General features: G+C 39.9%; 1 protein-coding gene and 1 pseudogene across 2 annotated transcripts in view; one reads left to right on the forward strand and one right to left on the reverse strand.

Annotated features, from left to right (window-relative positions):
- Positions 1-26,255, forward strand: part of Morc3 (MORC family CW-type zinc finger 3) — a 54,134-nt gene that overhangs the window by 17,486 nt on the left and 10,393 nt on the right. For both annotated transcript variants that reach the window (XM_087211973.1, XM_087211981.1), the window contains exons 2-14: positions 65-137; positions 2,215-2,347; positions 3,305-3,518; positions 4,565-4,713; positions 6,859-7,006; positions 9,491-9,619; positions 9,939-10,058; positions 13,576-13,673; positions 17,431-17,535; positions 21,705-21,827; positions 21,934-22,008; positions 23,662-23,707; positions 24,811-24,977. In XM_087211973.1, the coding sequence (XP_087068099.1) occupies positions 65-137; positions 2,215-2,347; positions 3,305-3,518; positions 4,565-4,713; positions 6,859-7,006; positions 9,491-9,619; positions 9,939-10,058; positions 13,576-13,673; positions 17,431-17,535; positions 21,705-21,827; positions 21,934-22,008; positions 23,662-23,707; positions 24,811-24,977 (1,580 nt within the window). The remainder of the gene's footprint in view (positions 1-64; positions 138-2,214; positions 2,348-3,304; positions 3,519-4,564; positions 4,714-6,858; positions 7,007-9,490; positions 9,620-9,938; positions 10,059-13,575; positions 13,674-17,430; positions 17,536-21,704; positions 21,828-21,933; positions 22,009-23,661; positions 23,708-24,810; positions 24,978-26,255) is intronic.
- On the reverse strand, positions 19,111-21,444 carry LOC106009220 (ubiquitin carboxyl-terminal hydrolase 1 pseudogene; annotated as a pseudogene).

Here is a 26,255-nt window from a genome sequence, read left to right on the forward strand (position 1 = left end):
GGTTTTTGTTCTCGGAAGTAAGATCTGAATTAATTTACATAAATCATTGGTTGGTTTGTTTCAGCTTTGCCCGAAGTTTTTACACACAAATTCAACTAGTCATACCTGGCCGTTCAGTGCAGTTGCTGAATTAATAGGTACGTAAGTTAACATTTCATATACTGTATGTTGCTTGCAATTATAGCGTTAAAGAGTTTACTGAACAATTATAGACTTGTACCATAGGGGGAAAAATACCTTGAATGAGAACATTAATGGTGATGCTCACCTACCTAGCATGACAGCTAGTCCAGTGATTCTCAGATTAATGCCTACCCAGCGTTCCACTTCCCAGCTGTTTCCTAGTACTTAAGATTTAATTTGCTAAGCTCATAAAGTGTCTGTATTAAAAATATTTTCATTTGGGTTATGAAAGTAAAAAATGAGAATTATGCTTCTCAGAGGTGCAAGTGGATTCATCTTCTTGGTTGTTAGATTTATATTAGTAAATTCTTACTTCCCCTGACAATGAGGGTTCAGGTGGTATTTTGTGGATGTACTGTGCATTACAGCCACATACCCCCAGGCACACTTGGGATTGAACCAAGGACCCTTGCACTGAGCTACATCCTCAGCCCTTTTTTTATTGTTTATTTTAAGAGAGTCTCTTACTAAATCACTAATTTGCCCAATCGAATTGGGATTCTCCCACCTTGGCCTCCCAGAGTGCTAGAATTGCAGGCATGCCTCCACACCTGCTTGACATAGCTATTCTTATTTTTTCCTCCAGTTTGTTTTTGTTTTTTGTTTTTTTGGTACCGTGGATTGAACTCGGGTCCTTGCGCAGCAGTCGGTGAAACCACTGAGCTAAATCCCCGGCCCCACTATTCTTATTTTTCATGTTATCTTAAAGGAGCAATCCGTGACTCTGATGGCTCTCTTTGTGGTGTCCTCTTGAAGTGGTTGAAAAAAGATTACTTAATTATAGGCTGCTTTATAAAAGGAGAATTTGAAAACTCCATTATGTATAATAAAGACTTTAGAATATATTTCAAGAAAGCCAGGTGTGGTAGTGCAAGCCTTAATCTCAGCATGTTGGGAGGCTAAGGCAGGAGGATTTCAAGTGTCAGGCCAGTTGAGGCAATTTGGCAAGATTTTGTCTGAAACAAAACCAACTATAGGTGAGCCAGGCACAGTGGCACACACCTTAATCCCAGAACTCAGGAGGCTGAGGCAGGAGAATTGCTTCAAGTTTGGGGCCAGCTTGTGCTATGTAGTGAGTTCAAGGACACCCTGAACTACGTAGTGAGACCCTTTCTCAGAAAACAACAAAAAAATAAACCCCCAAAACAACAGATGTAGTTCAGTGTGAAGGCCTTGGGTTCAGGTCCCAGTACTGGGGGAAAAAATTGAGATAAATGTGTGTGTGTGATTGATAAGTAAATAAGTACACATATGACTATTCAGGTAGGTCTTGGGTAATTTATGAGATGATCTTATTCCTGTTACTATGTCCCCTGCCCTCCATCAAACTCGGGACCTTGCGCTTGCCAGGCAGGCGAGGCACCACTGAGCTACATCCCAGGCCCTTTCATTTTTCAGTGTATTTCTTTACACTTACTCTGAGAGAAATGAGTGTGCTTTTAAACAAGGATATTAATTGGGAAGGTATGCAGAGAGATAAGGGTGACCGCCAGAAGAAACGCGGTAAACTGACAAGGGCCACAGCTGTAGAACTTGGTAAGGCGAGTCTTCCATGGAGTATGTGGCCTCGAAGGCCATACTGCTTTTCATCCGTGTAGTAAGTACCGTGTACCTCCACGGCTACTCTCGGTTGCCATCAGGATCACCAGGTCACACCTCCTACCATCCCCGTGTGCCGTGACACTGTGACATGTGCAGTGCGACAGGTGCCAATCTCTGCTCCCTGCTAACACTGAGGGCTTTGGAAATGGTCGATTCTTCTCTAGTCAGCGAACATAGTTTAGTTTCGTGTTTTCAAGCCTTTGGAGTTCCTAAAACTTGTAAGCTTTTTTTTTTCCAGTCCAGGGATCAAACTCAGGTCCTTGTTCTTGCCAGGCAGGCGAGGTGCCACTGAGCCACATCCTTGGCAAACTTGTAACTTTTAAAGTAGTCTTAAAATAATGGTATTCTTTTGCTTATTACAGGTTTGTTCTGAACTAATTGCTCTTTAAAATGCAAACTCAGAATTTCTCAAAACTCTTTGCTTTCCAGATAATGCTTATGATCCTGATGTGAACGCTAAACAGATATGGATTGACAAAACAGTGATAAATGACCGGATATGCTTGACATTTACTGATAATGGGAATGGTATGACACCAGATAAGTTACACAAAATGCTTAGGTACGTACAAATGTGCTGTGCTTAGGAAAGCCATGGCTCTTACCTAGTGGAAGGGTTTTGTGTGTCATACTTTTTTATCCTTAGTTTTTGTTTTAAAACTTGAGCTGCAATTCTCACAGTGTGATTGAGTCTCTTTAACAGTCTTCCCTTTGTTTTGTACATGGCAGATAATCAGGCAGTCCCCATCTTTCTTGTTTCCTCTTCCTTGTGTCTACTTACCTACAATTCCAGCATTCCTTTAGAATTGTAGAGTACTGAAGCTATATCTGCTGTTTGCACTTCAGTGCAAATTAGTTTTAACCAATATTTCTAATAAAACTTAGCTTTGGAGGGGAGTAACTTTAAAGAGATTGAGAGGCTAGAAAGCAGCACAAAATAGTCAGAAGGCCTTGGACTGAGAGCAGGTTGTCAGTATGAATTAAATGTGCGTGAAATGGAAACTGAACAGAACAGAGAATGTAGAAGCAGAGGTCTTCTGTTGTCACTTAAATATTTCTTGGGCGGGGGATTTAGCTCAGTGTTGTAGCTGCCTGCCTCATAAGCACAAGGTCCTGAATTTGATCCCTGGTACCAAAAAAAAAAAATTTCTTATGCAGCCAGAAAGTGAGGTGCCCCCGTGATAAATCATACCATGTAGGCTCACTTAGAACAAGCAGAAGAGATTCCTGGGCTGACGGCTCAAGGTACCGCTGGCCCTTTAACCGGGGTAACCAGACGAGTGCCTGTCGCTGCTGTAACCCTTCTGCCCTGTGATGTAGCTGGGGGTCCTCACCATGGAGGTAGGGAAACAGCAAGAGAGATTAAGAGTAACTTGGTTGACCTTCTGTAGCCAGATAGGCAGAGGCCAGCATGTGAGAGCCAAGCTTTTTACTTGGTATTATATTGGGTGGATTTTTTTTTTTTTTTAAGCAAAGGTGTAGGTGTTTATTGTTCAAAAATCTTTGGTTCTCTTTCTAGCTTTGGCTTCAGTGATAAAGTTACCATGAATGGTCATGTCCCGGTTGGATTGTATGGGAATGGATTCAAGTCAGGCTCTATGCGCTTGGGTAAAGACGCAATCGTTTTTACCAAAAATGGAGAAAGCATGAGTGTGGGGTTCTTGTCGCAGACCTACCTGGAAGCCATCAAAGCAGAACATGTGGTTGTCCCAATTGTTGCCTTCAACAAGCACCATATCCTTTTGCTTGAGAAATAGAAGCTGTGGGGAAACTGGAAAATACTCTGAAATGTTCTACCCTTTTGCCTTCCTCCAAATCCTTATTTTATTTGTTTTTGCCATACTAGGGATAAACCTAGGATCTTCGAACTGAGCCACATCGCCAGCCCTTTTATATTTTGAGACAGTCTTGCTAAGTTACTGAGTGGCCCAGGCTGGGCTCTCACCTGCCACCCTCCTGCTTCAGCCTCCCAGAGCACATTTCTATTTTGTAATCACAGCTGTTCTAGCTCTCTTCTGTGTCCACTGCCTTTACCCCACACCTGAAGCTCTGGACTTGTCCTCTCTGTTAGATTGTGCCGTGGAAATCCTCAGCCTAGGTTGCTTGCATTCTACAGTAGATTGATTCCAGGGGGTAGAGGTGGAGCTCAGTGGTAAGAGTGTGCGGCTGGCAGGGTTTGTTCCCCAACACCACAGAGAGCTTTGTTCATAGATCTTCTCTTTATTCCAGCTTATTTTGGACTAATAAGATTTTGTGCGCTGGCTTGAAAGTTTTGCTAACAACCACGAAAAGCAAGAAAACTTCTGGAAAATGCCTTCTATGTAAACACACTGAAATATTGGATAGCACCAAATTAGTTAGCAGTGATAGTAAACTTACTTGTTTTTAATTCTTCCTAGAGTTCGCTTGAAAATGAACTGCCATTTTATTCATTCCTACATTCATTCATTCATTCATTCATTCATTTTGCAGTACTGGGAGTCAAACCCAGGGCCTGTGCATGCTAGGCAAAGTGCTCTGCAACTGAATTACATCCCCAGCCATTTTTATTTTTTTGAGACAGGGCCTTACTAAGTTCCCCAGGGTGGCCTTCAGCTAGCCATCCTTCTGCCTCAGCCTCCTGAGCAGCTGGGGTTAGAGGTGTGTGCCACCGTGCCTGGCCCAAACTGCCATTTTAACACTTCAGGAAATAGTTTTTCTATTAAGTTTATTAGGGTTGCTTTCTATATTATAATTGTGGAAAATATGTTATTGATCTCAGTCCTTGACTAAGGATGTACGACAGATGATTAACTTAGCAGAATCAAAAGTGAGCCTTGCTGCAATTCTAGAACATTCTCTGTTTCCTACTGAGCAAAAGCTGCTGGCAGAACTTGATGCAATTATGGGTAAGAAGGGGACTCGGATCATCATTTGGAATCTTAGAAGGTAAGTGTAGCTCTCAGGCAGTAGTTGTCCACTGAGGGAAGTAAGTTACCTGTGCAGAATTGGTTTCCTCATGTGTAGCGTTTGTGACACAGTGTAGACACAGGCAGAGGTTCTCAGTGCTTGGCATTGTTAATGATTTGGCTTCTCCAGAGGTATTTTACTGAGGCTGCTTTGGCTTCAGTCTGAGATACTCATATTGCTGTAAACCCAGTCTCCAGTAACACTGTTTTCTATTGCCCCACCTCCCCTTCTCAAAACCATGAGAGAACTGAAGACAAAAGCCCAGCTATGACACGTCCAGCTGTGAAAGTTAGGGAGAGAAATCTTTTTCCATTTCATTTGTTACTGAGAGCTAAGCATCGTCTAGCGTCTGGTAAGAAAAGTAACATAGATGAGGTGGGTTGTCTTGCTTGTTTTTTTTTTTTTGAGACAGGGTCTCACTATGTAGTTCAGGCTGGCCTCGAATTTGTGGCTGCGGCAATCCTCCTGCCTCAGCCTTCTAAGCACTGGGATTACAGATGTGTGCCACTATGCCTGGCTTAGATGAGATTTTTACACTGCTAAAATTTATAGTTTTTTATCCTTGTGAGGAAAAAAGTCCTTTGTAAATAAAACTCCAGAATTTAGGATTAATATGTAAATTGAAAAGTCAAAGATATGCTGCACCATAGGAATAAAGCACAAATAAGTTTAACCCTAAATACCTGTAAAACTTGTGCTTTTTCCGACCCGATCCCTTTTCCTTTTCCCATTTATTTTCTTCCTCTTGCTTTCGCCTTCCTGCCCCTTATCCTGCAGGTTTTTTTCAGCTAAGCTTTTGTTCTTTCTTTTCCCTGCGCCGGTACCGGAGATTGAACTCAGGACCTTGCACTTGCGAGGCAGGTGTGGGGCCACTAAGCTAATCCCTGGCCCACTTCTTTTTTTTTTTTTTTCTTTTCCCTCGGTACCAGAAACTGAACTCAGGACCTTGCTCTTGCCAGGCAGGCATGCGCTAACTCCCTGGCTAAGCTTTCTGCCTTGAAATAATTACAGATTCGTGTGCAGTTCTAGGAAATAATCCAGAGATCTCCTATACCTTTTACCCAGTTTGCCAAAATAGTGCTACTTGGAACTATAGTATAGTAGTGCTGTTGATAGTGACAGGATTTTCCTCAACAGTCACGATACGGAGGACACTGATCATGCTAGGAGTCACTGTTGCCATTTCAGAGCCTGCATCCTTCTGACTCCCTTTCCCACTTCATTCCAGGCAACCTCTAATCTGTTCTCTTGCTATAATTTTGTCATTTCAAATAATGTATCCACGCAGTCACAGTGTGAAACCTTTTGAGATGGCATTTTTCACCTAGGCGTGGTTCTCTGGAGACACATCCAAGTTCTTGTGTGTGTCTGTAGTTGGCTTCTTGTTCATACTGTATTGTATGGACAGACGCCCATTATATTTAACTGTTCCCCTGTTAAAGGACATCTGGATTGGGGCCGGGGATTTAGCTCAGTGGTTTTGCCGCCTGCTGTGCAAGCGCAAGGACCCGAGTTTGATCCCCAGTACCCAAAAAAAAAAAAAAAAAAAAAGGACATCTGGGTTGTTTATGTGGTGCTGTTACAAATAATGCTGTAAACATTGATGTACAGGTGTTTCAGGGGAATGTAGACTTGGTTTTTAAAAAATAAATGCCCAAGAGTGTAATTGCTGGATCATGTGGGGAGAGAGGGAGAGGGCAGAAGGGGGTATTGGAGATTAAACTCAGGGCCTTTGTATGAGCTATACCCCCAGCCCCCACTTTGTTTTGTTTTTTTGTGACAGGGTCTTTGTGAGTTGCTAAATCTCCCAGACAGGGCGTGAAATATCCTCCTGCCTCAGCCTCCAAAAGTGCTGTGATTATAGGCATGTGGCATCATGCCTTGGCTGTATTTTCAATAGGCTAAGAAACTCCTAGTTTGCCAGCAAGACTATCATTTTATATTCCCACTACCACTGCATGCATATATGGTTTTTTGGATTCCTTTTCTTTTATTTTGCTTTTGTATCCAGCCACCCCCCATTAAGTTTACCATCCATAAGTTTTTTTTTGTTTTTTCAATTTGCTTGCTTGATTGCTTATTTGCTGTGAAGTTAAATTTTGCTTTCTAAAATTATTTTTACAGCTACAAAAATTCAACAGAGTTTGATTTTGAAAAGGATAAATATGACATCAGAATTCCTGAGGATTTAGATGAGACCACAGGGAAGAAAGGGTACAAGAAGCAAGAAAGGATAGACCAGATTGCCCCCGAGAGTGACTATTCCCTGAGGGTATGTATGCAGCTCTGTGCTGAGCTTGTCACTGAGGGTCTCTGAGGACTGCGCCGGTGCTGCCTTTGGTCAGCCACTTGTCCATTGGCCTCATATCAGCTGCCAGTGAGCTCGGGAGTAGTGCATGTGTGTTTTATTTGCTTAGAAAAGCTGGTTTAGTTTCAATCACATTTAATAGGGCTTATAGTTCTTCACTGTGCACCCAGGTGGTTTGAATTGGTGTTACTGGAATTCGTTTTTCCCCCTCTGGCTCGAACCCAGTAGGCAAGCACTGTATCACTGAGCTGTGTGCCACCCACAGTCTATTTTTGTGATGGCCTTATTGATCGGTTCAGGCACAAACACCAAATTCAAAGTGCATTTTAATTTTTTTCACAATGTTTTGGAATACTTGTCTAATATATCTTGTCCTCTTAAGTCAATATAGACTATAGATTATTATTACTATAATTTTGTGAAAATTTTATCTTGAGATTTGACCTTAAAAATGGGCATATTGTTAGGATTGAAAAAATAAAAATCTGTAACAATGTTGATACGATAATGAAAATAATTGTTTTTAGTCAGTAAGAGATGTTGACTAACTTTGCCGTGGTAAAACTTTAACTTTGTTCATGTGTGTATGCTAAAATTATTTCATAACTGCAAGCTGAAACTGTTGGAGATTTACAAGGTTGCCATATAACTTTCTGTGAGGTCCTAGCAATTGTGGTAGCAGAAGTATGCTGTTCCTTGGTATGTCCTGTTGTACTGGGGTCCAGGGTAAAGCCAGCTCTTGGGAGAACCCAGCTACTCTGGAGGCTGAGGCAGGAAGTTCTCAAATACAAGGCCAGCCTGGGCAATTTACAGAGACCTTGTGTCAAAATAAGAAATAAAAGGGGCTGGGGATATAGTGGTAGAGTGCCCTGCATAGACTGTCCCTGGGTTGGATCCCCAGTGCTGCTCTTGAAGAAAGGAAAGAAAGAAAAAAAGAATCTTGTTCAAGTATGACATAGGACCAGTGGCAACCAGAGAATCAAAGTGTGCAGATTTTAAATATCATTAATGAATTTAAAAGTGATACACTTCACTTTTGAAATGGGTCGTCAGGGCTAAGAGAAAAGTTCAGATTTTTCATTTGTGTTGAACTTGTTTCTTATCCTTTTTGAGTTACTCAGTGCATTTCCTTTGGAAGTTTCTGATGGCACAGTGGTGGGTAAAGAACATATTTTAACATGTTTCAGGTGTAAAGTTTGCCCAGATGTCTAAAGGATTTCAACATTCATGTTTTAAGAAGTGCACGCATAGTTTGCAGCTCAATTTTAAAAAATTAACTGTCTACTTTGATTAAATGTTAGTGTATTAGAATTTACTTGTCAAACATATATTATTCTTTTGTTTGTGTTAGATCTTGCTCATTTTTGCCTAAATAGAACTATTTATTTTTTAAAATTAAAAACATTTTTTTACGGTACTTGGGATCGAACTCAGGACCTTGTGCTTGCAAGGCAGGTGCGGTGCCACTGAGCTAAATCCCTGGCCCCATATATACATTTTTAAAAATTAAAATGAAGCCAGGCATAATGATGCATCCCTCTAATTCTAGCCCTTTTGGAGGCTGAAGCAGGAGTATTGAAAGTTTGACACCAGCTCTGGCAACATAGTGAGACCTGTCTCAAAATAAAGAAGGGACTGGGGATGTAGTTCAGTGTAAAAGCTCTGGGTTCAACCTCAAGTACTTAAAAATACATATACATGAGTAAAATGGGATCATGCATGCTGTTTATAACTTTTTTTCACTTAGTAATATATAGGTCAGTAGACTGTTACCTGTGCCTCATTTTTTTTTTTGGTATTTTTTATTTTTGGTATTTTTTGATCAAACTCGGGTCCTTGCATAGCAGGCGGTGAAACCACTGAGCTAAATCCCCGGCCCTGCCTCATTTTCATTGACCATAGTATTTTTATATTTATTGTTTGAGTTTTTTTTTTTTTTAATACCGGGGATCAAACTCTGGTCCCAAGTGGCGCGACCACTGAGCTAAATCCCCAGCCCCTTGAGTTTATTTTTAATGAAAATAATCTGAATAACCAGTATAGCTTTATAATACGTGTTTGTCTCTCTCTTGTCTCTTATTCTGTTTTTGTCTTTTTTTTTTTTTTTTTTTTTTGAGGGGAATGTCCTTTTTTTTTTCTTTTTTGGAAGCAGGAATCGAACTCAGGGCCTTGTATTTGTTGGATCATTGAGCTACATCCCTGGCCCTCCCTCTCTTTGTTTACATACATATATTTTTTCTTTTTCTTTTTTCCTTTTCCCATGTGCTGGACTTGAAACAGGGCCTCACACATGCTGAGTACAGCTTTATCACTTACCTGTGACCCTATCTATACATTTTATTGAAGAATTAGTGTGTGTGTTGTCAAGGCAAGGTGCTAGCTTTCTATTTAAAGGCATATCTGTGTAATAACAAGCAAATCTGTAGATAATGCTATGTTTCGTTGCAGGCTTATTGCAGTATATTATATCTAAAGCCAAGAATGCAGATCATCTTGCGTGGACAGAAAGTGAAGACACAGCTAGTTTCGAAGAGTCTTGCCTACATTGAACGTGATGTTTATCGACCTAAATTTTTAGTATCCTTTTTTTGATGCTGTACAAACATTGTCAATCAAGCCCCTTTCGCATTTTATTCTATAGGGATTCTAATCCTCCTCAACTTTGCCCTTCTTTATGTATTTTAGGATTTATTAATAATGGAATAGATAATCTCAGCATGCTGGAGGCTGAGGCAGGAGGACTGCCATAATTTCAAGGCCAGCCTGGACTACATAGTGAGTTCAAGGCCAGCCTGAACTACATAGTGAGACCCTGCCCTCTCCCCACAAAAATGAAATAGAAAAGATAATTGGAAGAGAGTGAGGTCTTGTTTAGAATTTTCCTTAACATTTTAAGACTAGAACAGTGAGAATTACTTTTGGATTCAACTGCAGAAATAAAGATCATTATGGGATAATGATGTATCACAGAAATAGACTCATCAAAGCTTATGAAAAAGTTGGATGTCAGCTAAGGGTAAGATTTTATATTTGAAAAGAAAATGTCTATTTTTTCCCTCTTCTCCCCCCTTTAGAAAATGTCTGCTTTTAACAAAAGTTAGTATCATGCTATTAAGTCAAAGGTAAATTAATTTTGCAGTGTTTCCCCCCAAAGACCTGCAAATATCAAATCTAACATTAGTATGGCATTTGGACTTTGCATTAATTTTTTACTTGATTCTAGAAGGGGAGATAAAACATTAATTCTACTGTACAGAAAAGGAAGTTGGGGCTAATACATAGGTTCTGCAGTTTGTGTAAGATCTCAGGCAACTATGGGCATCTTTGACTGCCTTTGGAGAAGGATTCAGTGACTATTTCTTAGAATGAAATTAGTTGCTGCTTATTAGTGCTGAGTGAATCACCCGGAAAAACGGTATCTGATAGGTTATTTTCTTTATGGAATTAGTTCCTAAATATATTAAAATTGTCTGCTTGGCAACTTTTACTGTTGTAGAATTCACTTTAGGATGATGACTATAACCCATCAGGTCAACCTCTCAATCCTGTGTGTGCTTTCAGAGAGGCTTTTCGTGGGTGTGCATGCATTTTCTGAGAATGCAGTGATAATTCTGAAAATTAACTTTGTTAACAGGTTTTATTTATTTGTTTATTTGTTTTTGTACCAGGGGTTGAACTCAGGACCTTGTGTTTACGAGGCAGGCGCGGTGCCACTGAGCTAAATCCCCTGCCCAATATTTTGTTTTTTTGAAACAGGGTCTCACTGTGTAGTCCAGGCTGGCCTTGAATTCACTGTGTAGCCCAGGGTGGCCTTGAACTCATGGCAATCCTCCTGCCTCAGCTTTCCCAGTGCTAGATTACAGGCGTGTGCCACCACCTGCTTCCATGTTAATAGGTTTTTTTGTTTTTGCATGTAGTACAATTTTTTTTTTTTTTTTGGTACCAGGGATCGAACTCCGGTCCTTGTACTTGTGTGGCAGGTGGCGGAACCACTGCGCTAAATCCCCGGCACCTCATGTTAATAGGTTTTAAGACTGGATGTCTTAGTTACTTGTTGCTAGGACAAAATACCTGACACAAGTTAAAGGAGGAGAGGTTTATTTTGGCTCACAATATATAGAGGTTTCAGTCTGATTGGGGTGGGGGATTTAGCTCAGTGGTTCTGCCACCTGCCTCACAAGCAAAAGGTCTTGAGTTCAGTGCCTGGTACCAAAAAAAATATAGTCATTTGGCTCCAAGGCAGTGTGGCATAGCAGAGGAGCATCACAGAGAAACAGTTCATGGCATGGCAGGCAGAAGGCAGTGAAGCACCAAGCAGCAGCAGTGAGCCTGCCTTCTTTCTGTCCCTTTGTATTCCATCCAGGTCACAAGCCTATTGATTGGTACTATCCACATCTGCCCTTAATCCCAGCACCACATACCCAAATCCACCATCATACACTTTAGATCCAGGCACCTCCCAGAAGCTTCAGCTATGAGTGCGTGAGGCCTTGGGGGGACATCGAGACACAAACCTTAACACTGGGTATGTTTTTCCTAGTTCTCCACAGTTTATTTCCTGTGCACCTTATTTCATTCTCAGTTCTTTCTAGAATGTTCTGAGCTTCATGGTGTAGTAATGTGAATTCATCTTGAATACAGTCCAACATGGGTTATAACTCTGCTTCACCTATTACCTGACACAAGCCCAGAGTAATCAGCTGCATTTTTGCAGAAGTAAAAGAACTTTGTTACGCCGGGGATTTAGCTCAGTGGTTCTGCTGCCTGCCTCACAAGCGCAAGGTCCAGAGTTCAATCCCCGGTACCAAAAAAAAAAAAAAAAAAGAACTTTGTTGGACTGTTGTTTACAACTACTAATTTCAGTCAGGAAATAAATCCAAAAATCTGGCAATCATATGAGGTACCAGTGACATTTAAAATGGTAATTTTCCAGCTATAATTGAAACACTTATTTTTTCCAGAAGTATTCTATAATGTACTATTAAAGTTAATTAACTTTATTAGTAATTAGAAATGCATTTTTGGTAGTGGAATTTTGCTAGTATGTGTTTGCAACATGTGTATTTGTAAATTTCTTTTGTCATTTATGAATTTTACTTAACTAGGTAGAATACAAAGCCCCTTTTTCAGAATTTGCATTGTATACAATTTCTGGGTCAAAATAGACTGGGTCAAATTTTCTGGTAAAAATAGACTGTTAGAGCAAAGTTTTAATGTTTGTCTTACCACAAGATGGAGGATGGAATGGGCCAAATACTTGCATTCTGTGGGTTTAGTGAACAAACAGGTGTCAGATACTCAGTCTGAAATACTGTGCTATGTGCTCAGCTTATTAAAGATAAGATCATGTGTGCCACAGCGCAGTTGGTGAAGGGCCTGTTGCGTATCCTCAAGTGTTGGGAAAGTCTTGTTGGAGGCACTGGTGACTGAGATGTCTCTGTTGATGTCACTGTCCCGCAGAGTCCAAGAAGGACTCTGCCAGCAGAGGTGACTTCTGAGAGCCCGACAGCATACAGGGAGTACATTGGCTGTGTCTGAGGCCCACAGGGATGGGGAGAAGCGGGAGGATGAAGCTGGGAGAAAGGACAGGAACTGCAAAAGAAAGTGGTCTTGGTGTCAGCACGGTTTACAGATTCTACAAGATGAGGTTGAGCAGGTCTGTGGTTTGGTTTGAATGATTTGGTCTGTGGTTTATGAAAATGTTCATTTTGTGCATCACACATGCTTTCATCTTTTTCTCTTTGAATGTTGATTCAGAAGTGTTAGTTCTGAGCAGAATACACTCATTAATCTCATGTAAATATTCAGAATATGACCCATACAATTTGAGCTCAGTATTTTAGGTAGCAAGGATTTAAAAAAAAAAATTGATTCAATTGACCTAGGTTTTATTTCTTCCTCATTAGCAACTGAATGCAAAACTGGTTAAATGGCTTCAGGTTTTTTTGCAGATGGGCTTTTGCTGTGTTGTGTAGGCTAGCCTTGAACCTCCTGGACTCTTTCCAAGTGATCTTCTTGCCTCAGCTTCCTGAGTGCTGGACTACAGGCTGGTAACTTGTATCTAGCAGACCATCAGAATACTATATGCCACCGCCTTTATGAGGCACTGCGGTACTGAGATGAGTTATTTGTGGATCCTGTTCTCTAAGGAATTGCAGCCTAGTAGAAGTCCTTTTTCGCTTGAACAAATTTGAGGCTGGGATGATAATGCTGTACTTGTCTAAATAGATACTTGTGGGCCAGGGATTTAGCTCAGTGGTTCTGCCGCCTGCCTGGCAAGAGCAAGGTCCAGATGAACATCCCTAGTTCCAAAAAAAAAAAAGTAGATATTTGTAAGTAATGGGAATGGTTTTGGAGAAAAGCCCCCCTCCCCCATAAATCACCTTCCAGAAAGTGTTTTGTTTTCAGTCTAAATTTCATGAGACTTGTTTGTGTTAAATATAGGAAAGTATTTTCTACAAGTTGTAAATCTCTGTGTAAGAGTGTTTTGAGCATGATATGTCTGAAGTAATGATTTCATGTTGTTATTTCAGGCAAACAACATGGGTGTTGGAGTGGTTGGAATTATAGAGTGTAATTTCCTTAAGCCAACTCATAATAAGCAAGATTTTGACTACACTAATGAGTACAGGTATGTTTCCTATTTAAATTGTTTACTGAGAGTCATAGGAAATGGATTAACAAGAAAGTAGTGACTTGTGCCATTTTCTTTTAAAAAAATTCATATTCTTTTTTTTGAGACAGCGTTTTGCTATGTAGTTCAGGCTGGTCTTAAACTCATGGGGATCCTCCTGCCTCAGCTTCCCAAGTGCTGGGATTACAGGCGTGTACCACCACACCAGCTGCTGCTGGTTCTTTTTTAAAAATTATATACCTTTGTTATTTTCTTCTTTGCTTTGGGTTTTTTCTCAATTTTTTATTAGTGTATGTTTGTGATGCATAGTAAATACATTCAGTGTGGGGGGAATTAGTGCATACACATGTTGTATCTTGATCCTTGTTTTCTTCCCTTCCAGTCCCTACCTACTGTCCTCCCACCTCCAGATCTCCTTCCCATCCTTTCAGAGAACTAAACCTTTGGTGCTTGATCCTCTGTATTGTTTTATAGTCTTAGTTTCATCAGTTTCTGCTCTGATTGTTATAATCTCCTTCCCTCTATTAGTTTCAGATTTGGATTGTTCTTATCTTTCCAGGACCTTGAGATGCATCATTAGGTTACTTGTTTGAGGTCAATCTGTTCTTTTTATGTGTGCATTTTCCATTTTAGGTTTTGGTGTGTTGTACTTCCATTGTCATTTCATGCTAGGAACTTTTTCTCTTTTTGTTGGTTTGCCTTTTTTTTTTTTTTTGGTACTGGCAAAATGCCAGAACCTGGACTGGCCTGGAGCCAAGAGCTTGTATTTTGATGAGATTAATAGAATTTGTATCTGTCAAGACTAAAGTAAAAAGGAGAAAATACACATCCGTATAGGAAATGAAAAGGAAGATAGTATAGGTCTTATAGACACAAAAGCATTAAAAAGGATAGCAGGAAAAATTTTTTACCATTTTAGATAACGTGGACACTTTACTTTGAAATTGAGTCAGCGTTAGGAAACTCCCCACACAGCAGGATGTGGTAGCTCACACCTATGATCCCAGCACTCCGCAGCCTGAGACAAGAGGGGCATCCCGATACTGAGACCAGCTTGAGCTATGTAGCAAGACTGTCTCAAAAACAGACCAATAAAAGAAAACTTCCACATTATCAAATTAAAACATTTAAGGAACAAGTGACATCAATCTTACAAAAACTTTTAAAGGTTTTATGAGGCCACATAACCTTGATAGTAAGCTGGAAAGTATATCAAAAGAAAGGGAATATGTGGGGGGTGTTTTGTTTTCTGGTTGTTTGAGAACAAGGTCTTGCTTTGTAGTTCTCTTATCTTAGAAATAAAACCTTAATGTAATAGCAAATATCATCCAGTGACATGTAAAAAGGATAATACATTAACATGTTCATGACAGAGCTATAATTTGTGTGTCCTACTGATGGGACTGTCCCATGTTGCCCCATGGGGCAGTCAGTGCATACCACTTATGGCTCGAGCCAGTGGGAATGTGTTACAGCCAGTGGGTTGGATTCCAACACAGCAGCGGTGCTTTTCATGTGTGAACATCAGTGTACTTCATCACATTGATATAAAAATTAGAGAACACTTATGGTTATCTTCATAAATACAGAAAAAAGCTTCATAAAATTTCAGTACCCTTTTGTGATTTTTTTGTTGTTGTAAATTCTAAAAAAACCTCAAACACTTAAAACCATGGATTGAAGGGCATGTTAAGCAGAAAGAATTTATAAGATGACAAGCATCATGTCTACTGGTGAACTATTGACAGCTTTCCTCTAAAAGTGGGAATCAGTATATCAAATGTTCACCACTTTTTGTGAGATAACACAAAGCAAGAAAAAGATTGGAAAGGAAGAAGTAAAATTATTGGGAAGGAAGAAAATAAAACTAATAGTATCAACTATGTAAGAGGTCCAGAATAATTAAAATATACAAAGCCTCTACTGAAAACTGAGAAAACATTGTGGCAAGAAGTTTAAGATTTAACCAAATACATATACTAGGTCAGAGAATTAGAAGGTCAAATATAATAAAATGATAATTTTTCTCCAAAGTGATTAAGTCATTTAATTTTCCAGCTTTTGCAAATGTTTATAAGTGTTGATTTTTTTATAAGTGTTGGTATTAATAGGCTTATTCTAAATTCTGTCAGATACTACCAAAGATAACTACAACAAACATTGACGATCAACAGAGCAAATAGATTTATGCACTACTAGATATTAGTTTGCTGTAAAGCTATAGTGACTACGAAGTGTGATGTTGTTATAAAGGACAGACAGATCATCTAGTGAAATAGAGAGGCCAAACTCCCACTTTAGACATCTGGTTGCCTGATTTATCTCAAAGGTAGAGTACAATGGGAGAATTACCATCCTTCCCAAATTCAGGGTCATTTGGCCTTTGTGTAGATAAAGGAACCTTAACTCCTGCCTCTAAAATCAGCTCCAGCTGAGCTTTTCCTCCCAAATGAGAATGACCAAAACAGCAATGGGAAATACAGAAAAATATTTTCATGCCCTTTGTGAAGCTGGGTTGTTGTGTTTTTTCCTTTTTTCGGCTGTGCTAGGGATCAAATCCAAGCTCTTTCGTATCCTGTGTTAGGTAAGTGTCTTACCACTGAATCATACCTAGTTAGGCGAGTATTTTGAGCAGGACCCAAAAAGTACTGATCATAGTGGGCAAAAGTGGAAAATATGTCTAAGATGAAAAAGGTACAGCATATGTCGGCAAGGTATAGGGTGCTTGAAAATCTCCTAAGTCACCAGAAGGTGAGATTGTTGATCATTTTGAACTGATGGACTGTTGAATAAACCTCTTCGTGGTGCATGTGCTCTGTGACTGTGAGGCTCCCGCTCGCAGGCGTATTTTCAGCAGTGCTAAGGGCAGTCTCAGGTGGAGGTGGAGAAGAGGTGATGAGAAAGAAGGGAAGAGTGGGTCTTTGGACACTACGATACCATGGGCCCTGCCCATGAGAGTCGTCCTGCCTGGGGGACAGCTGAAGTAAGTGGGAGTGCGTGGGGCCAGTTTGCGGGGTTAGCTACCTGCGCACAGGACTAACCTGCCAGGACACAGAGGGCCTGGTTTGTAAAGGCTTTTTGTTTAAATTCATAATGTTACAGTGCCTGCATTGAGTGTTCTGTGTATACTATTCCTGGCACAATGGGTGCTGAACTACTTAATAAACAATTCTGCTATTGTGGCCTTAATTTACATTTCTTATTGTAGGAGAAGCAAAGTCTTGATTTTAGGACTTAAGCTATTTTGAAGTATGCTCAGTAGTAATGATCACCTGCATAAGTTACAAAAGGAGTTCTAATGTGAGCTGAAGCTACACATTTACTGGATGGGGTTGAAACACAGGGAGCGCCTAGCTCTCCCAGGAATTGCTCTACGGCATACTTTCTTATCAGAGGACTGGCATGCTATTATTTTTTTTATATTGAATTAAGATTTGTACAAGTGGTGTGCTTGAGATCAAATCTAGGGCCTCATGTATTCTCAGTAAGCACTCTACCACTGAGCTATACCCCTGTACAGTGTCCCTATAGAAAACTGGGATAACTTTGAATGTTCTTTCACACTGCCATTTAATCATCACCAGAGGGCTGGGGCTGTGGCTCAGTGGCAGAACACTTGCCTAGTGTGCCTGGGAACCCTGAGTTCAGTTCCCCATCCTGAAAAAAGAATTGTTAGTGGATTGTTTTCTCAATGTTTGAAAAAACTTGTGTCCTTATCATATCTTTTCTTGAATTGATTTTATACTGTTTTAAGGCTTACAGTTACAGCACTAGGAGAAAAACTGAATGATTACTGGAATGAAATGAAAGTGAAGAAGAATGCAGAATATCCTCTAAATTTGCCAGTTGAAGATATACAGTAAGTACATTCAAAAACAGTATCAGTCTTATCAAGTTGTAAGAATTAAACACTCTGGACCTGACAAACAGTAACAGCGCACAGCACACCTAGTAACGATCCTGTCCATCAGTAAATGAGTGGTATCTGCATGGACAATGGGCCAGGAGAGCTGAGATACAGTGAAAACTAGGAAAAATGCAGCTCATTGTAAAGCCCCCCACCTTTTTCCTGAATAGCCATCTACATATCTGCATTTTTAAAAGCATGGAAAATTTCTTCCAGGATTCAGAAAATTGATAATGATAATCTCTTTAAACAAGGTTTTTTTTAAACTTTATAAATTTCTAGGTTAATTTGAAGTTTGATAAAAATGTATAAATGCATTTTTATTCCTCATTTTGGTCCTGGGGATCTATCCTTAGGGCCTTGGACGTGGAAAGTGCACATTACCACTGAGCTGCATATGTACCCTTAGCCCAATTTGTCTTGTTTTGTCTTTTCTTTTTCCTCCCCTCCCCTCCCCTCTCCTTTCCTTTCGACAGGGTCTTGCTATGTAGTTCAGGCTAGCCTTGAACTAATTATGGATTCCAGGCTGGCCTCAAACTCATGGCAATCCTCCTGTCTCAGCTTCCCAAGTGCTGAGATTACAGGCATGTACCATCATGTCTAGCTTCCAGCCCAATTTTTAAAAAAGAACAAATATTACACATCAAGTTTAGAAAGTACAAATTTTGATTATTCAGAAATATGCTATAGTAGAAAGTAAAAATATAAACATACAATTAAAATTGCTAATTTTAATATAACTATAATATAATTTCTCTAGTTTTCTGTTATTGTGTTATAAATATACTATAGATTTAACTTTACAGGTCCTAACTTACAATAACTTGCAGAGCAAGTTATTTGTAATATTTTTAAATGTGCTATTAACCTAGAAAAATTTAAAATGGTATTAAACAAGACATTTGAATTTCTTTATTCAAATTGACCTGTGACCTTTAACCATTTGAAGGTAGCCAAATGGTTGTTCTTAAAAGTTTGTTTATTTATTTATTTATTTATTTTTAGATAATTTCTCCAAAACATGGAGAATACAAATACAAGCACTTTATTCTATTTATTTATTTTTTTGGTACCAGGGATTGAACTTAGGTCCTTGCGCTTGCAAGGCAGGCCCGGGAACCACTGAGCTAAATTCCCAGCCCACAAGCACTTTGTTTTAAAAAGCAAACACAAAAGATTGGTGTAAATCCAAAAAGTTTAAATGCTTCCATTTTGAATAATTCAGTTCAGAATCTATACAAGTTTGTTCCCAGAAACTAACATATCACTTGTCTCTATGAAGGAAAATGAATTCTAAAAATTAACATGGTTTTTCAGTATTTCAAATCTCACTATTATATAGAAACCTAGAGAGACCCATGATATCCAGTAGCTTTAAAAGATAAGCTAGAAGGGGCCAGGGATTTAGCTTAGCAGTTCTGGCACCTGCCTCAAATGCAAGGTCCTGAGTTCGATCCCCAGTACCAAAAAAAAAAAAAAATTAAAGATAAGCTAGAAGACTGTGTAATCAACATTACCAATGTTGGCCAGGCCTATTTAATGTGTACACAGGGAAAATACACCCACTCTATAATTTCTTATAAAATAACAAGTAAGGAGTAGATGTAGGAGATGTAGAAGGGGAAAGAGAATTCAAAAAGTCCTCTTTAGTAACTTTCACTTCAGAATCATCAAAAAGCAACCACTTCCCCTCATATTCCTTTAAACTTTGCACTACACAGAAAATTTTCTTCTTAAATTCACTCCTGTAAATGCCTATTTGGACGCTGGATTCCTGGTTTCTGTCTGGTTCATGGGTCCCATTAGTACTGTTAGTCTCAGAACTTCTGCTTTCAGCAAATGGTGTACTGGCAGCCTTAGCAGGATTAGATGCTTTGTTGTAGAGTTTATAATCTGCTTTGCACTTTTGTCCTCCAAGAAGTCCAATAGCTTCTACATTTTTTTTGTTTAAAACTTCACTTGGCTGTGCATTTCCACCAACTCATAGACACTTCTTCATCATCATAATTTTCAATTGCACCCCTTGCTTCCTCTTCATTCAGTGGCTCTAGCTTACTCACTTTACACATCTGGTCAACCATAGAATTCTCCTTGTCCAGTTCTAAGCTGTTGAGGTTGGTGACTTTAACAGAAGCAGTGTAATACCCACTGCTAATTGTAGTACCATTGTGCATTACAACTGCAAATAATCCATAGCTTTCATTGGTTGGCCTTGTGCTCCATTCTTCTAGCGACACCTTAAGAGGTGTCAGTAAGGGAGTGTTGATCTAGGAAAGTCCACCACTGTAACAATCAAACTCCAAGCCACTAGTAGCAAAGCACTTCAGATGAATGGTTATAACGTCGGGCATTTTGTCAGCTTCAGTGTAATGATGGCAATTTTCACAGACATCTTTATCTTCTCCTAGAATCCTCTCCACCGAAGCAAACTGAAATTGCCCATCTCAAGGTCTTCATTTCTGTTTTTGGCTTTGGAGAAATTTGAGAACTCTCCTCTACTTTGGAAAGTTCATCTTGTACTGGTACACTGATGTCCTGGAAATCGTCTCTTCTTTCTGTTAAACTTTCACATTCCAAGCAACGAGTCCTTAATACCACCTGACCTTGAAATATTTTTTCCAGTAGCTCAAAACCAATTTGTTCTGCACCTTTGTTTATGGGCTTAACTTCATCATCATCTACATTTCGATATCTTCTGGAGAGTCAAGTCCACACCATGAGTTGTATTGTCACTTTCCTACTTCCTGCAGTCCTCTTTAAGATCAGATTTGCTTTCTTTAGAGTGTCTTATGGATCCTTGGTTTGCTGTTTTCCCAGACTACAGAATTTAGAATTAATGCTGAGTTGCTTCGTTGCAGACTTTTACCAATTTATTTTAACTCTTGACTTCTTTTTTGAGGGTCCTGTGCTCTCACTTTCAGAAACAAACTTGAGGATTACTTTAGGAGGATTCTCCAGTGTTTCCCCGGTAGCTTTCCTTTTTTATCTCATTTGTTTCTGGTTCTTCTCCAGTGACTGGTGTTCCTTGGATATTTTGACTTTTTTGTTCATGTTACCAAATTCAGTGTCACTTTTTCTTTTCCCATTCCCTTTTGGAGGTTTTTCTTTATAGTCCTCAGAATTCTTCATATTGTCCATTTCCATGCTGTTATTCCACTCACTTCCTCTTTCTGATGAGGCTTTTCTCCTACCTTTGTGGATAATTCTGTCACATTTTTTACTTCTTTTTTTAGGATTGGCATGTTTTTTTGAATGTTTCCCAAAATATACTGTAATATTTCCTGTGCGTCATGCTATAGATATCCTTTGTTCATAGGGTTGAGTTCCCTGTCTTTTTTTTTTTTGGTACCAGGGATCGAACTCGGATCCTTGTGCTTGCGCAGCAGGTGGCGAAACCACTGAGCTAAATCCCTGGCCCTCCCTTGTCTTTTTGATGGGCTTCATACTTCAGCGCCTCTTTCTTCTTTAAAATAATATTAAATAAGTGCGTCACTCCAGATTTAAAACCAGGACAAAAATATAATACCTGAACTATACTATTAAGATAATAAATATTGCCAAGATTATTCAGTCCTACAAACGGCAGCAAGTTTTCTGTCTTCTCACAGTTTAGGTGAGGACTGTGCTGCAGGAACATCTTGGTCAATTTCTGATCCTCTATATTCAGAAGCTTTTTCCTCATTTTTGTGATAGTCTGTAAAATCTAAGGCTCCCTTGGTTTCCTTTTTCTGAAAAAAAAACTTCGAGGAAAGTCTGTTTTTCTTAGTTGGACTACTGCTTGAAAGCTCATTACTTTCACTAGGTATGACAGTGGGCATTTCTTTCCAAATCCCAAGGAGCTGACAAGAATTTATAGAGATCAATTGTAAGCAGCAATTTTATCTGGTCATGGCCCAGCCTGCCACGCTCACATCCTGGGCGGCGCCCGCCAGGCCTCTGAGGGAACTTAGCACGTTTTTCTGTTCTTAAACGTTTACATTGACATACACCCAAAACAGTCGTGTCACAGAATTTTCAGGAAATGAATTAAATAATCAGGTGTCCTGTGGTGGGAATAATGTAGAAAATCTGATGAATTGGATTCGTATTATCTATGATAATATCTTGCTCTTGTCTTACAGGAAAGGTCCTGATCAGACATGGGTTCAGTGTGATTCCTGCCTAAAGTGGCGAAAATTACCAGATGGGATAGATCAACTTCCAGAAAAATGGTATTGCTCCAATAACCCTGACCCACAGTTCAGGTACCATATAGTTGGTAGTACCCTTTTTGGAAAGGCAGAAAGTACTATTCAAGATGTCTGAATAGGTGCTGGTGATGTGTTATTGCCATGTGCTCTTTCTCTCTAGAAATTGTGACGTTCCCGAAGAACCTGAAGATGAAGATTTGGTACATCCCACATATGAAAAAACCTACAAAAAGAAGTAAGTGTTGCAAATCATGAACAGTAATGTCTCAGCTTTTTGATTAATGTTTCCCCCAAGACTAAGCTGTACCTTGTGTACATTTAAAAAGATGGTGATGTGGAATACCTACAGTTGTTTTTTAAGTCTGTTACCTGCTGTGTGATCACTTGATGTTTATTGCTGTCCTGTCTAAAACACTAAGAACATTGGTAGTTGTTGAGCCATGTACACATGAATTGTAAGTACGTGTTCCTCTTAGGAGCATCCAGTCTTAACAGGTCAAGTGTATACATTACTAATTAGAAGTTGTGCGAATACAACATGAATTGTAAGAAAGCTCAAGAGGAGAGATTGCTTCTGGCCAGGGGAGAGGAAGGCAGAGATGGAGCAGGAAACGTCATGCAGGTGATTTCTGTGATCAGTTAATGGATAGCAGCATGGGTAAAATGAGTGTATAGGGGTCAGTGATTCATTCTGCTTGACTAGAGTAGATGTGTGAATGGAAGTAATGGAAAGTGGGCATGGGTAGATAATCTGGGGCAACATTAGGCTGACACGCTGGACAGAGAAGGCCGGGTTCACCAGGGACTGCCCAGATGGTTTTGCTCTGCAGCGCACTCACTCACTATCCTGTGATTACATTCAGTGGCGGTATTGGTTGCAGAGAGAGCTTGTATGATATTCTCTTTCAAGGGCCTGCAGTTGAGGCCTAGGGAGATTGAAAGCTTCAGGAAGATATTTATTTATTTATTTATTTATACATACTTTTTTGTGGTATTGGGGATCGAACTTGGGATCTTGCACATGGGAGGCAGGTGCAGCGCCACTGAACTAAATCCCCAGCCTTCAGGAAGTTATTAAGGTGTTCTGAGATTCTGTTTTTATTTTTTTTAATCCTGTCTCTTTCTTCCCATTCTCCCCTCCCCTCAGGCCCCCAACCCCCCCGATGTACAAAAGTTTTGTTTCCATTTTTTTCTTCTATTTTCATTTTTTTCCTTCTCCCTTCCTTTCTCCCTCCTTCCTCACTTGTTCCCCTTCCCATTTGAACATTTTCTTCCCATTTCCCAATATTTATTATATATTTTAGTTCTCATTTCCACTTTCGATTTCTTACTCCAGAGAAACAATAGTGTTTAAATATGTGTGTCTGATTGATTTCACTTAAGAGTATGATCTCGAGGTCCATCCTCTGAAGCTCATTCTTCTTTAAGTACCATGCTGTTTTTAATCACAGTAGCTTTGTAGTATAATTTTAGGTCAGGGATTGTGATGTCCGCTGCCTTACCTTTGTTGCCCAGAATTGCTTTTGCTATTCTAGGACTCTTCTGGTTCCAAATGAATTTTAGGATTGGTTTTTCTAATTCTGTGAGATATGCTGTTGGAATTTTGATTGGGATTGCATTAAGTCTGTATAACAATTTTGGAAGTATAGCCATTTTCACCATCCTGGTTCTTCCTATCCAAAAGCAAGGGATATCTCTGAGATCCTGTTTGTGAGGTAGATAATATTCCTTCATCCAAGGCCTTGCCACTAATTATGAAATTGAAGCAGAGTTCAATGTACATGTCAGAGTAATTTGGCAATGAAGTTAAGTATGTCTTTGAAAAATAGGATTTAGACGTAATAATGAGGCAAATGTCAAATGTTCATTTTTCATCTTTCTTTTAAAGCAACAAGGAAAAATTTAGGATCAAACACCCAGAAGTGATCCCTCGGGTAAGTAAGCTTTCTGTTTTATACCCGTGTCTTATTCTTGGTAGTACTTAGTTTAATCCATATTGAAATTTATTTATTTATTTATTCTTTTGGTACTGGGGATTGAACTCGGATCCTTCCACTTGTGATGCAGGCGCTGGAACCACTGAGCTAAATCCCCAGCCCCATATTGAAATTCATTATAACAGATGGAAAGGATCTCGTTAATTCAGTTTACATTTTCTTCTTTTGGTACCCCTCCTTGCCCTCTTTTCCAGCTCTCACTTCTAACCCAACAGCCTCATTCAGTCTGTTCAGTTGCACTGTTCAGGTGGGCATTGTCGGACTAAGGGCAAGCAAATAGTCCTTTAAGCCTCTTGTTACACGGGCAGTTACGGAAGTGTCACAGGAACACCTAAGGAGTCACTGGTGCTGACCTAGCAAGAGCCAGGGTCTTTTTCTCCTTTTGTCGGATACTCGGCTTGGCCTTACAATTCGCTCAGTGCTTAGTGGCGTCAAGGAACTTTAGCCAGTCTATGAATATAAGGAAGTAATGCATTTCTTATGTGAAAAGTTACAGTCTGCTGTAGGATGTACGTGTGTGTGTGTAATTACATTGGAGTGAGGGTTTGAGGTGAGGCCAGATCAAGTTGGGGGAGGAAGAGAGTAGTGGGCTTACTGTCTTTAGTTTCTTTCTCTTAGTATGTTTTCAAAAAAAGAACAGGATGTTTTCATTCTGTCTTGTTTGGTCCTGTGGTATGGGGTCACCACAGGGCACATAGGAAAGCTTTGGCTTTGTGGGCCACATGAAGTCCCTGTGGGGTATTTTTTTTGCATTCTTTAAAATGTAAGGCCATCCTGAGCACACTTGCCTGCCAGATTTGGCTCCTGGTTAGCACAAGGAATTTACATATTCAGGGTATTTCTGGGTTTCTTCTGGGATAAGGGGAAGGGAGATCATATCTTGAGTTTGGGGCACATCACATTAAAATAACTCCTTTAAGATCTGCTTTTGTCGGGCCGGGGATTTAGCTCAGTGGTTCCGCCACCTGCCTCGCAAGCACAAGGACCAGAGTTCAATCTCCGGTACCAAAAAAAAAAGATCCGCTTTTCTCCTCCAACAGATCAATGCCGAGCTGTTACATAGGACAACTTCTATGCCAGGTCAGAGCTTTTCTCCTGCAAAGGAAAGTGTTCCAAGAGCACATCTTCCAGAAGTAGCAAATTCTTACCCAACAAGATTTCTAAATAATCATCGTGTTTCACCCCAGTCTGACCCTGAGAACAGCAGGTTAGTGCTTTTCCATTTGCGCCCTTATGTGACACTTCCAGGACAATAGTGCAGCTCTAGGAAATCACAGTTTACATGAATGTAAAAAGATTACTTTACTCTATTGTCTAAACTTACCCCACTTTGGGCCTGCTATGTACTTAACTTAGGTTAAAAATGTTAATTGTTGCTAGGCATCGTGGTGTGCACTAATACTTTTAATATCAGCCACTCAGACGGCTGCTCCAGGAGGGTCACCTGAGTCCAGGAATTCAAGCCCACCCTGGACTCTAAAAAAAGAAAGAGCAAGGAGAAAAAAATTTAACTGTATTCATTATGGGGTTTGACCAACCTGTCACCTCTTTGAGCTTCTTTTTTTTTTTTTTTTTTTAGTACCGGGCATCAAACTCGGGTCCTTGCGCTTGTGTAGCCTGCAATGAAACCACTGAACTAAATCCCCGGCCCTGAACTTCTTTATAGTATAAAATTACTGCTTTTAAAATGACTAGTACCTAAATAAAGAAGAAGACGAAGCATTTAACAGTACAATAATAATGCCAAGTGTGACCCAGAAGTTCTCAGCATAACCCGTGGCATACTGCGGGCCCCTGCTCTGTTTGGTTGGAGAAGGAAATACACAAGTGATGCATGAGTTGTGTAGTCCACCCTCTTGGCCTGGATGGTCAGGGGGTTCCTGTGCTGAAGTGGGCTTTAGCTTGGTCCCTGCCATGGGAACGCAGTGCCCAGGCCAGAGCATGAAGAGCGGGTGTGGTGTCTGGGGCCTCGTAGAACCCGCTTGCTCCACATGAAACTATCCAAAAAAGCCTCTCAGATGGTGGGGCCAGACTTGCTGAGAGGCATTGTAGCCTTCTTCAAATTCTCAAAAAGGGATTCTTGACCTCAAGGCAGGCTAGGAATGACTAACTGCCTTGCTGCAAATTGAGCTCAAGGAGGGCATATTGTAATGTTTGTTCTTCATAACCTGTGCTTTAGGAACTGGTTTTGGAGCTGGATTGCCACTTAATAATTTGTGTGGTTTTATTTTGTATTGGTCTCCTTAGTATTCTTGGGTTTTTTCCATAAAGATGATTCTGAGCTTACAGACACAAGATAAGAATTTATCTTAGAACTTGGCTGCCATCAAAATGGAGGAAGAGAATATTTAAAGTCTGTATTTAATTCTCCAGTTTATAAAGCCAGTGTTCTGTGAAAAGGCAGTACCTAAACTGAATCATAGGAAAGGTAGATAGGAATTAACTTGGTAGGAAAAATAGGAAAGTAACCTCCAGTTAACCAGGG

Source organism: Heterocephalus glaber, unplaced genomic scaffold, assembly GCF_053883595.1.
Source record: "Heterocephalus glaber isolate CG9 unplaced genomic scaffold, H.glaber_assembly_v1.0 deba00000122, whole genome shotgun sequence".
Classification (NCBI taxonomy): Eukaryota; Metazoa; Chordata; class Mammalia; order Rodentia; family Bathyergidae; genus Heterocephalus; species Heterocephalus glaber.